Below are 13067 nucleotides of genomic sequence, written 5' to 3' on the forward strand. Positions count from 1 at the left end.
CGCTGCCCTCGTACAAGGGATCGAACCTGCAACCTTGGCCTGCCTTATCAGCGCCGTGCTCTTAACTGAGCCATCCGGGCTCCCCTTTCCCCAACCTTCTTGCGCGCCTGAACCTGTCCACGTTTTGCATTCTATTTTTTTTTTTTTTTAAAATATATTTATTAACTTTTCAAAGTTTATACAAAAAAAGACAAAAAACAAAAATACAAAAATTAAAAACACATATAATTTCATTCACTTGTTTTCTTTTAACTTATTTCTCGGACCTCCTCATACCTCCCCTTTTTGTATTCCAATTCAAATTATTCATTCAGCAAATCCTCACCCTTAATTTTCACTTAAATTTACACCTTTCTTCTTTCCCCCCCAATTATCTTAATCATTACAGCTGGTAACCACTTATTCAGTCCAACATCAATCTAACATTCACTAATTTTATAATATTTCCCAAGATAGTCCTTAAATTTCTTCCAATCTTCTTCCGCCGTCTCTCTTCCCTGGTTTCGGATTCTGCCAGTCATTTCTGCCAGTCCCATGTAGTCTATCACCTTCATCTGCCATTCTTCCAAGGCGGGTAGATCTTGTGTCCTCCAGTACTTTGCAATAAGTATTCTTGCTGCCGTTGTTGCGTACATAAAAAAAGTTCTGTCCTTCTTTGGCACCAATTGGCTGACCATGCCCAGGAGAAAGGCCTCTGGTTTCTTCAGGAAGGTATATTTAAATACCTTTTTCAGTTCATTATATATCATTTCCCAGAAAGCCTTAATCTTTGGGCACGTCCACCAAAGGTGAAAGAATGTACCTTCAGTTTCTTTACATTTCCAACATTTGTTATCGGGCAAATGATAAATTTTTGCAAGCTTGACTGGGGTCATGTACCACCTATATATCATTTTCATAATATTCTCCCTTAAGGCATTGCATGCCGTAAATTTCATACCGGTGGTCCACAACTGTTCCCAGTCAGCGAACATAATATTATGTCCAACGTCTTGTGCCCATTTAATCATAGCAGATTTGACCGTTTCATCCTGAGTATTCCATTTCAACAGCAAGTTATACACCTTTATACGTTTTGCATTCTAACACTTGCAAGCTCCATCCTCGGGCGGTTCCATGAAGCCAGCTGCGCTTCCTTTCAGGCCATAAACTCCCACCTTGTCCAATATCCTATAAAAAACATTAATCGGAATACCCTGCAACATTTCATCAAAGAAAATAGGGACGCCCTATTCCATAATAATAATAGTAATAATTTTTTTATTTATACCCTTCCCATTTGCCTGGGCTGCCCCTTATCACCTTGGATAAAAATATAATAAAACATGAAACATTTAAAAAAACTTCCCTTCAGATGTCTTCTGAAGTTGTAGAGTTACTTATCTCCTTCGCTTGGGGGGTGTCTAATAAAAATAAAAATAAATTATTTATACCCTGCCCATCTGGCTGGGCTTCCCCAGCCACTCTGGGTGGCTTCCAAAAAAATATTAATACGTCAAACATTAAAAGCTTCCCTAAACAGGGCTGCCTTCGGATGTCTTCTAAAAGTCTGGTAGTTGTTCTTCTCTTTGACATCTGGTGGGAGGGCGTTCCGCAGGGCAGGTGCCACTACTGAGAAGGCCCTCTGCCTGGTTCCCAGTAACTTAGCTTCTTGCAGTGAGGGAACCACCAGAAGGCCCTCGGCGCTGGACCTCAGTGTCCGGGCAGAACGATGGGGGTGGAGACGCTCCTTCAGGTATACTGGACCGAGGCCGTTTAGGGCTTTAAAGGTCAGCACCGACACTTTTAATTGTGCTCAGAAACATACAGGGAGCCAACGTAGGTCTTTCAATGTAACTTCATACATTATTATTATTGTTGTTGTTGTTGTTGTTTTGTCGTTTATTCGTGCCCGACTCTTCGTGACCCCCTGGACCAGAGCACGCCAGGCACTCCTGTCTTCCACTGCTTCCCGCAGTTTGGTCAGACTCATGCTGGTAGCTTCCCCTCCCCATCCAGCTTGGTTTCCCTAGCCACTCGGAAACCCGAACCCTATGGAAATAGGGATGTCAAGGGTGCAGGTTCGATCCCCACACGGGACAGCAGCGTGGTCCTGCATATTTCTGCAGGGCCTGCAAGACAGAGCTGTTCCGCCTGGCCTTTGGTTTGAACTCAGTGGGACCCTTATGTCTTCCCTCCCCTTACGGTTTTGATTTATGGGCTACTTTTAAAATGAGGCTGCTTTTTAAACTGCATTTTAACCTGTATTTTAAATTGGTCCCTCCCCCCATTATGTTTCTATTGTAATTTTACTGGTGTTAGCCGCCCTGAGCCCGGCTCTGGCCAGGGAGGGTGGAGTATAAATAAAAATTATTATTATTATTATTTATTATTATTATTATTATTATTATTATTATTATTATTATATCATTATTATCATCATCATCATCATCACAGGGGGTTGGACTAGATGACCCTCAGGTCCCTTCCGACTCTACGATTCTCTGATTCTATAAAGTCAAGAAACTGGGGCAGCTTGTGTAAATCCGGGACCGTCCCTGGAAAATAGGGACGCTTTGCACGACCCGCTAACAAAGATAAATTCAAAACAGCAAGTGAATTGCACACTTGTGCAAAAATCCAATCAAAACGATTTAGTTTAACTCAGCAAAAACGGTGGCCCAACTTTTCCAAGCCTGATAAGTCATTACTAAGCAGCGGTGGGAAATCTTAAGGCTTGCACAAGGGGAGGTGTTCCTGCCACTCAGTCCTCTTCCTGGGCGAAGGAACTGAGCTCTGGTTCTTAGAGAGGCAGGAAGTTGCCCATCAAAAGGAGGGGGGGAGGGAAGAGAGTATGGGGGGGGGAGAGAGAGGCACCCCGCTCACAGCCTGAGAGGAGAAACAGGCTTGCTTAAGGAGGAGGCTGCAGAGGAGGGAAAAGGTGCAATAATTGGGGTGATGGAGGAAATGTTGATTTTTTTGCAGAGGAGGGGGGAAAGGATGCTTTCCTAGCAGGCAAGGATGCACATTGTGTGGGGAGGGGGGCGCAATGGCTACATGCTGCTTTCGGGCTCCAGAGCTGGAGGACTGTTATGGGAATTACAGGGGGGGGGCACATCTTTAAAGTTGTTAAATATTACCAATATTATGCATAAATGTATCCTTTCGACTTGACAGCTCAGGGAAGTTACCTAGCTTTAACCATCCTATAAAATCAACTCCTTTGCCAGTTTCCGCCATTTCAACACTAATTTTGCCCTTGGAAAAAAAGGACTCTTTTTCCCTGCCACCTCCCCAAGCACACATCCTACCCCAGGAAGTGCCCAGAGGTGACAATCGCTGAGCTGGTTGTTGGCCAAGGAAAGCCTAATCCCATCACCAGACTTGCCAAGGGGTCCAGACATGCAAAGGAAGTAATTTGGGTGGTGGGACTTCAGAGGTGTTTGCCTTTGCTCATCTTATACCTGGGTCTTGTCCTGACATGTCTGCTTATGCTAATCTTGTACCAAGGACTGGTCTGGACATGTTTGCCAAGGTTAAATTAATGTAACCCCTGTCTGGGTAAAGGTAAAGGGACCCCTGAACATTAGGTCCAGTCGCGGACGACTCTGGGCTTTCAGCGCTCATCTCGCTTCACTGACCGAGGGAGCCGGCGTACAGCTTCCGGGTCATGCGGCCAGCATGACTAAGCCGCTTCTGGCGAGCCAGAGCAGTGCACGGAAACGCCATTTACCTTCCCGCTGGAGCGGTATCTGTTTATCTACTTGCACTTTGATGTGCTTTCAAACTGCTAGGTTGGCAGGAGCTGGGACCGAGCAACGGCAGCTCACCCCGTCGCGGGGATTCAAACCGCCGACCTTCTGATTGGCAAGTCCTAGGCTCTGTGGTTTAACCCACAGCGCCACCCGCGTCCCTAACCCCTGCCTACCCCTCCCCTTTTGTGACATGTCAGTGATGTAGCAATGCTGTATCAATGATGCTGTATTCTGGGATATGGTGGGGAAGTTTTAAAAGTCCTTGTCACCCCATCCTCAGGATTCAAAATTATTCTTTGAACCTCTTGCGCAATAAACTTTGGTCTACAGCTATTTGCTCCGGTTGGTGGCTGGACTCCTTCCTTTATTCTGCAGGGACCCGCGGGCTTTGCCCAATGAGCTGGGTGACTGAGCAGCCTTGCACCTATATTTTTCCTTAACAAGGGCAAAACACCTTTTGGATTTCGTAGCATTGCAAAGTTGGAAGGGGACGCCAAAGGTCATCTGTTCCAACCCATTATTATTGCAGTGCAGGAATTTCAGCTAAAGAAACTCAGTTAAAGCACCCTGGACCTTCTCTCTGCTGAAAGGTGAAGGGTGGGGGCCCAGGGAGAGACTCTCAAATGTGGGGGAAAGCCTTTGCGTCCCTCTTGCTCCCTCTTTGAAACTGCAGCTAGATTGAGCTTTCCGAAACCTTTCTCTGCTGGCTTCATTATTTCCATTCTGCTTCCTTTCTCTCCTTCCTCCGCCTGTAATAATAATAATAATAATAATAATAATAATAATAATAATAATAATTTATTTATTTATACCCCACCCATCTGGCTGGGCTTCCCCAGCCACTCTGGGTGGCTTCCAACAAAATATTAAAATACAATAATGCATCAAACATTAAAAGCTTTCCTAAATGTGTGGAAGAGAGAGAAGAAAGCCGTCGCCTGAATGTATCACTTTTTCTCATTCTTCCTACAGTTGATTGGGAGTCTCTTAAGAGATTTTGGCAAATCCTGATACAGATCAGGCCATCCCGCTTGGACTACTGCAATGTGCTCTACGTGGGGCTACTTTTGAAGGTGACTCGGAAACTACAACTAATCCAGAATGCGGCAGCTGAACTGGTGACTGGGAGCGGCCGCCAAGACCATATAACACTGGTCTTAAAGGATGTATATTGGCTCCTAGTAAGTTTCTGAGCACAATTCACAAAGTGTTGGTGCTGAGCTTTAAAGCCCTAAACAGCCTCGGCCCAGTATATCTGAAAGAGCGTCTCCACCCGCATCGCTCAACCCCCGACACTGAGGTCCTGCTCCAAGGGTCTTTTGCTGGTTCCCTCCCTGCGAGAAGTGAAGTTACAGGGAACCAGGCACAGGGCCTTCTCGGTGGTGGCACCCTCCCTGTGGAACGCCCTCCCTTCAGATGTCAAGGAGATAAAGAACTATACACCTTTTAGAAGACATCTGAAGGCAGCCTTGTATCAGGAAGTTTTTAATGTTTGGTGCTTTATTATGTTTTATATATTCTGTAAGCTGCCCAGAATGACTGGAGAAAACCAGTCAGATGGGCAGGGTATAAAGAAAATTATTATTAGTATTAGTATCATCATCATTAGGAGCCAAAAGGATTCCCCCACAGCCTCCCACAGGTGCAAAGCGACAGTTGTCTTCAGCAGCTTTATAGTTTTTAAAGCAATGAAACCCAAATTTATATACAGTGGTACCTTGGGTTAAGAGCTTAATTCGTTCCGGAGGTCCGTTCTTAACCTGAAACTGTTCTTAACCTGAGGTACCACTTTAGCTAATGGGGCAAAGTCCTTAACCCAAGGTACTATTTCTGGGTTAGCGGAGTCTGTAACCTGAAGCGTCTGTAACCCAGGTACCACTGTAAAGGATGACCCTCCCTTGGTCCATCTCTCCCCCAGGTACTGGATAGCTTCTACCTCTTTTGAAGCGCACCTGTGGATCGTGGCAACTGCTGTGAGAGTCCCAGAGGTGGCCCACTTTATGTCTCTCCCTCCACCCAGCACAATGGCTTCAGAGGCACCACCCGAACCCTCTTTTCTTTGGGGAGGACTAGAAACAGCTTCCAAGCAGCCATCTCAGGTAAGGGAAAGATAATTGGGGATACGCAAAGCAGGCAGTGCAGATGCTTCCCCCTGTCACATGACCCGGAAGCTGTACGCCGGCTCCCTTGGCCAATAAAGCGAGATAATAATAATAATAATAATAATAATAATAATAATAATAATAATAAATTTTATTTATATCCTGCCCTCCCCAGCCGAAGCCGGGCTCAGGGCGGCTAACAACAATCAAATAATCAAACAGTCAAATAATCACACAATCTAAAAATATTTCATTATAAAAATTAATTAAAATCAAATTGATGGCAACCGATTAAGCAAAATTCTGTGCAGGTTGCCAGAGGAGGGAGTCAGGCTGCGCCCTGACCAAAGGCCTGGCGGAACAACTCTGTCTTGCAGGCCCTGCGGAAAGATGTCAGGTCCCGCAGGGCCCTAGTCTCTTGTGACAGAGCATTCCACCAGATTGGAGCCGCAGCCGAGAAGGCCCTGGCTCTAGAGATGAGCGCTGCAACCCCAGAGTCGGCCATGACTGGACCTAATGGTCAGGGGTCCCTTTACCTTTTAGCACCCATCATCCGACGATCACAGGGCACAGCTCACAACATAAAAATACAAAACAAGAACACAATGTCTCAGTAATTGTTAGTGAGCTGGTTCGTCAAAACCCGTTTGAAAGTCTGCTATGTCACGGGACCAGAGATTCTCAGAGGACTGGAGTAAATATTTGAACTATTTGAAAAGCAATTGTAAAAAACAGATTACACTAGTAGGACTGCAAGACGTTTTGTAAGGAGGATTATGCGAAATGTTGCAGGGAAGATTATGAAGAGAGTTATTGGTTAAGGACAATTAAAAGTAATAGAGAAATTAAGAAATGTAGATTAAGTGATAAAGATTGAAAAATCTTCAGATGCGGTGGATGGAAGTCCAAAAACATTGTATAAAATAAAAAAGTATGGGATATGATTTTCAGAAATTATTTGTAAAACTCAATAAAAAAAATATTTTTTATTTTTAAAAAAGAAAGTCTATGTCAACTGAATCGCCTCTACATGCTTGTTAAGACAAGGCTGAACATTGCACAAGACATGCTGGAATGTCTCCCACTAGCTTCCCCAGAATATTGGTTAAACTAACTGGCCTATCATTTCCAGGATCCCCACTCCACACACACACCCACCCAAGATGTTGAAGAAACCATATTTTATTCTCTCTCTCCAGGGTTTGTCGAGCTTCCAGGCCATCTTGACCTTTGAGGAGGTGGCTGTGTTTTTCACGGAGGAGGAGTGGGCTCTGCTGGATCCAGGCCAAAGAGCTCTGCACAGGGAAGTCATGGAGGAGAATTATGAGATGGTGGCCTCTCTAGGTAAACACCATGTGTTTTATTTCCATGACTGCTAGTGCTGGAAGGTTTGAAATCATTATTTGGGCACATTTGGGAGGCTGTTATGGAGATGGGGGTCTGGACCGTGCGCTCTGGATGTTTGGGGAGGCCCTTGATTTATATGCAGAAGATGCTAGAGCAGGGGTCAGCAAACATTTTTTAGCAGGGGGCCGGTCCACTCTCCCTCAGACCTTGTGGGGGGGCCGGACTATATTTTGGAAAAATAAAAAATAAAAAGAATGAATTCCTATGCCCCACAAATAACCCAGAGGTGCATTTTAAATAAAAGGACACATTCAACTCATGTAAAAACACGCAGATTCCCAGACCATCCGCAGGCCAGATTTAGAAGGCGATTGGGCTGGATCTGGCCCCCGGGCCTTAGTTTGCCTACCCATGTACTAGAAGGGTAAAGGATCAGGAAGCAACTGATAGGAAAGAAGACATTTCTCTGCCCAATATCCTGGAGATCCACTCCTAGTTTGAGTGGTCAGTGCTGGGCCTCAAAAGACAAAGAGTCTGACATGCAACTTCCTGTAGCCTTAGAGGGTTTTTGGAACATTGGATGCCAACACTTAAAATGTCTACACTTAACGTCTTATTTCGGCGCCTTTCAACGCCAACAAATTTAAGATCAAGATGAGGAAGAGTTTGGATTTGATATCCTGCTTTATCACTAGCCGAAGGAGTCTCAAAGCGGCTAACATTCTCCTTTCCCTTCCTCCCCCACAACAAACACTCTGTGAGGTGAGTGGGGCTGAGAGACTTCAGAGAAATGTGACTGGCCCAAGGTCACCCAGCAGCTGCATGTGGAGGAGCGGGGAAGCAAACCCGGTTCACCAGATTACGAGACCACCGCTCTTAACCACTACACCACACTGGCTCTCACTGCATCACCCCTAAATACATTGTTGTATGTTACAGGGCATACTAATTTGGAAAACAACTGTCAAACCCTTTTAATGAGTTGTATTTTTTAGGTCTGGAAAAGGTGGGATATAAAAAAAACTCCTTCCCAATTTATCCGTTGCATAACCGGTGCAAAAACATCTTTCAATCAACCTGCCCCACTCCTTTCAATATATGAATTATAACACAGTCATAAACTGGAAATTAAAATGAGGCTTGCAATCCCACAATGCTCATTTGAATGTTGTCTCTGAAGAAATGAAAAATACATTCTTCGGAGGGGGGGACATGTTTACAATGGGAGCATTAATGTGCAGTGTACCATTATTTCCGTTTCAGAGCTGTGATATTAGAGATATCTTTTTCCACCTGCTGCCACCATGAATCAATTGCAAATCCATTCTCACAACACTGAAAAGTGTAATTTTGGGGGGATATACCACTGAATCACTTTTGGAGGAGAAGGGTGATTTTTAAAAAATATTGTGTGATAAAATGAAGGAAAGCATTGGGGTTTGTTAAATTCTCCAGTATCATTTCCAAAAGGTAGATCACACTGAGCTTCAGATCCAGTGATCCCATTTCCACAAGTGCCAGACTGATCCTGCTATGACCATACAGCCCTGTCCTATCTGTGGCGCAGGAATTAGAATATCAAAATTATCCCTCTTTTTTCGGCTTGAGGTCATAAGCAATGGCTCAGTTTGGATTGGCTGAATAGTTTGAGTTCCAAAGTAACTAGTCTCTTCTGTCTCCTTTGCAGAATTGGACCTCAGTTCCTGTTGGGAAGAAGGAGAAGGTCCGTTCATTCATGATCCCAAAGAAGTGATGATATCAATAGGTATCTTAGATGTCTTACGGGGCATTTTGGGGGAAGGATTTTTCCATTCCTGTGGAATATCATCCAGGGCAGATAGACCCAGTGGGACTTAGAGGGGGATCAGACAAATTCATGGATGAGAAAGCTCCTAAAGGCTACTTGTTATGATGACCATGTGCTTGATACCTCTTGAATCAGGACAACAGCAGAAGACTGTTAGCTATACTACGGTAGTGGTCAAACTTGGCCCTCCAGCTGTTTTGGGACTACAATTCCCATCATCTCTGGCCACTGGTCCTGTTAACTAGGGATGATGGGAGTTGTAGTCCAAAAACAGCTGGAGGGCCAAGTTTGGCCACCACTACTCTACTAGATAGGTTTTTGGCTTGATCCTGTGGGACTCTTCTTATAAAGATGTCTTTCAGCTTGCGGTTTCCCTTCCACATGTTGAGATATTCCCCATATTTAGAAATATGACTTGGTTTCCACCATGACTGTTCACAAATACCAGGTGGATCCTGCTAGATCTACAAGCCCTGCCCTATGCATTGGCAGAAGATCTAAGAACACGCCTTTCTCTGCCATTTTTTATCCCTTGAAATTCACACATGAAATTCTTTCTCTGCCTCCCCCCCCCCCCACCAGATGATTGGCAGAACGATGGGAATTACAGGGACTCATCTGTGGTGTCTTCAGAAACAATTATGCATGAAGCAGGAAAAAATAAGTTCGAAACACAAAAGGAACCCGAAACACATGAAGGAAACAAGTCAAAGAATGGGAGGAAGAAATCCTTGATTTTTCAGGGTATCAACGTCCAAGAACTCCTGATACTACAAGAAGATCCAAAAGACAAAAACAAGAAAACGTGTCCAGACTGTGGGAAAACATTTAGATATGAATCGTATTTGAATAGGCATCGCAGAATTCATACAGGAGAGAAACCATTTAAATGCACCGAGTGTGGGAAGACCTTTATACGGCATTCTCACCTTATTCGTCATCAGAGAACACATACAGGTGAGAAGCCATTTCCATGCACAGAGTGCGGGAAGAGCTTCAGTTTCAGTAGTAGCCTTACTGAACATCAAAGAACCCACACAGGGGAAACGCCATTTAAATGCAAGGAATGTGGGAAGCGTTTCAGGCACAGCAGTAGTCTTACCATACATCGAAGAACCCATACTGGTAAAAAGCCATTTCAGTGCATGGAATGTGGAAAGAGCTTCACCGACAGAAGTAGCCTTACTTCACATGAAAGAACCCACACAGGAGAGAAACCGTTCCAGTGCCGGGAGTGTGGAAAGAGCTTCAGACAGCACAACCACCTTATTAATCATCAGAGAATCCACACCGGGGAGAAACCTTTTAAATGCAAGGAGTGTGGAAAGAGCTTCATTCAGAATATTCACCTTACTTTGCACCAAATAACTCACAGGGGAGAAACCTTTTAATTGCATGGAGCAGTGGTTTTCAACCAGTGTGGCGTGGCACCCTGGGGTGCCTTGACTGAAGGTCAGGGGTGCTATGGGCAACACCTGCCTCTGTCCCTCTTTCCTTCCCTCTGTCCTCTCATGCCCTCTCACGTCTACCTCCCCAAGGCTCACATGGCTGTTCATTACAGCAGCCATGGGTACAAGCTCTGCAGGCGAATGGGGCCTCTGGGGCTGGCTAGGGGGTGCTAGGTGCCAGGAGCTGAGGTGGCCTTGGGGTAAGCAAGGAAGCAGGCAAGGGAGCCCAGTCCACCAGCCCTTGCTGTTGGGAATGAACAGACAAGTCCAAGGCCCGTGTGGGGGCAGTGTGATTTATCTTAACAGCCATGATGAAACAGAAACATTTTCCTCCATCACCATCTCACTCCAGAGCAGCCTGCTGAAATGGGTTTAATTCTGCCCAGTTTACACCGGATTACACCGGACAAGAGTGTACACAGAGATTGAACATGGAGCCTGGCACACTTCCGTTGCAAAACTCTGCAAGCTATCCGTGCCTCCTGCAAAAGTCCTCCTCAGGCCTCTTTCTCTTGCCGGTAGCAGAGCGAAACACAGCGGTGAGAAGCAAAGTGCAGCACGTGTGGAATAAATCAGAGCAGACACAAGGCAGTCCTTATCTCCCCTTGTTCTTTAATCATGAAGAATAACACCATAAATTCAGACCTGGCGAGAACTGACACATTCTCCCTTTCGCATGGCGTCCGAGAGTCAGACTGAAACACACGGAGTCAAACCCCTCCCTTAAGTGTTTCTAACCACGCCTCAGGAAAGAGACGTCACCAGAACTCTTTAACTCTGTGAGTTCTGAAACCATTAACACCCCCTCTCGTCACGAATCCTGAGGGAAACTGTGAACCCCTATTTACAGACCTCTTTGAGTTCAACTCACCTCCCATTGCCTTTTGCCTCCCACTGGCATCTATCCCAGGCAATTGTTGAATCCCTTCCACACTCCCAGAATCACACTGTGCGAAACCAACCCACGCACTGGTGACCTGAAACCTCTCCGGTGGAATCCCCTTTGTGGTCCGAGTTGACCGCCGGAGCACAAACTCGGGCGCTCCTCCTGACCCACTGGGGTCAGCAAGTGTGTCTCCAGCAAGCTCAGAAGACTCCCCCTCTGACTTGCTGCGTCTTCGGGCCTCCCGCACTTGGCTAACAGGAGATGAAGGCTCACTCTTGGGTTCTCTCTTAACCTGTGGAGAAACCCACCCCTGTGCTTGACCATCATCGGCAACCTGGTCTTCAGCAACAGGCTCCGCCTCTGCCTCTCCTTCCTCCCTTTCTTCCTCCCTTTCCTCCCCCTCAGAATCGGACAAGCAGTCTGAGAGAAAATCAGGACCATACCTAGGTTGTGACCAACCACCCTGCTCAAAGAACTCAGCATGCTTGCTGACCAGCAGCTTGGTCTGATCACCCTCTGGGTATGCAAACTTCCACCCATTTGTTGCAGGATCATACCCACAGAAAATCATGTCCTGGTACCTAGGACCACCCTCCTTCCGTTGCGCTGTTGGTATTGGCACTGAAGCCTTGGAACCAAACGAACGGAAGAAATGCACCTGTGGCTTCCTCTTGTGCAACAGAAAATACGGTGTGTCACCTACATCGTGATTGTAGGACCTGTTAAAAACAAAGCTGGCAAACTTCGAAGCCTCACTCCAAAAGCTCTGAGGCAGCCCAGAGTCACACAGTAAAATCCTGACAGCTTCAGCCAGTGCTTCACTCCTGTGCTCTGCCACGCCTCTCTCTTGAGGAGACTTTGCACCCGTCACCTGGTGACGAATTCCCTTTTCCTTGAAGAACTCCTTCAGAGCAGACCCAGTGAACTGTGACCCACGGTCGCTCCTGAACTCTTGCACCTTGGTGGAGAACCTTAGTTCCACCTCCGCAACCCAATCCTGGATGAGTTGCGCCGCCTCTCTCTGTGACCTGAGAGAAAAAGACCATAAATTCTGAGTAAAATCATCCGATATTAATAGCAGATAACTGGCCCCACCCAGACTCTCACACTTCATTGGTCCTGTAAGGTCTGTGTGAATCAACTCAAAAGGTTTTGTGGTTACCCTCTTTACCCCGGGAAACCTGCACCTTTTTACCTTGCTGCATGCCCTGCACACTAGGGATCCCTCACATGGCGTGATTTTACAACCTTTGGTGCAGCCTGGCAACCTCTTAACATCTTCCAGACAAGCATGAGACATTCTCTTGTGCCATACATGAACACATGAATCATGGCTGGGAACACTAGCACACTGCGCCTGTGCTTTCCCTGCATTCCCACCACCCTCCAGAGGTGTTTCCAGAACAAAGAGATTGTCCTTGCTCTCCACGTTGACAAGTTGCCTCCCCCCTCTGAAAATGGAACAGGTATTATTTTCAAAACAAATTTTGTATCCCTGCTTCGCCAGAGCAGAAATCGATAACAGGCAACACTTCATCCCTGGTACAATGAAGCACTCCAGCTCTGCCTGCAAAACAGAAACATAGACATTTGCAGCTTTAGAAACATTTCGTTTTGTCCCGTCAGCTAATTTACAAGTCATCCCAGTCAAAACAGCTCTGCAATTCCGCAGCTCCCCAGCAGATGGCGTTATCAGGTGATGACTCGCTCCTGAGTCCAACACCCACTTCACAGTTGTGTCCC

General features: G+C 46.0%; 1 protein-coding gene across 2 annotated transcripts in view; it reads left to right on the forward strand.

The window, feature by feature from the left end:
* Positions 1–13067, forward strand: part of LOC308469377 (uncharacterized protein) — a 54964-nt gene that overhangs the window by 17758 nt on the left and 24139 nt on the right. The window contains exons 1-3 of one of the 2 annotated variants that reach the window (XM_080991725.1): positions 2839–2920; positions 5653–5833; positions 7036–7180. In XM_080991725.1, the coding sequence (XP_080847851.1) occupies positions 5735–5833; positions 7036–7180 (244 nt within the window). In that variant the 5' untranslated portion in view covers positions 2839–2920; positions 5653–5734. Of the gene's footprint in view, positions 1–2838; positions 2921–5652; positions 5834–7035; positions 7181–13067 lie in introns of those variants that run through there. The other variant, XM_080991724.1, reaches the window with a different exon arrangement.

Source organism: Podarcis pityusensis, assembly GCF_964106645.2.
Source record: "Podarcis pityusensis genome assembly, chromosome: 2".
NCBI classification, from domain to species: domain Eukaryota; kingdom Metazoa; phylum Chordata; class Lepidosauria; order Squamata; family Lacertidae; genus Podarcis; species Podarcis pityusensis.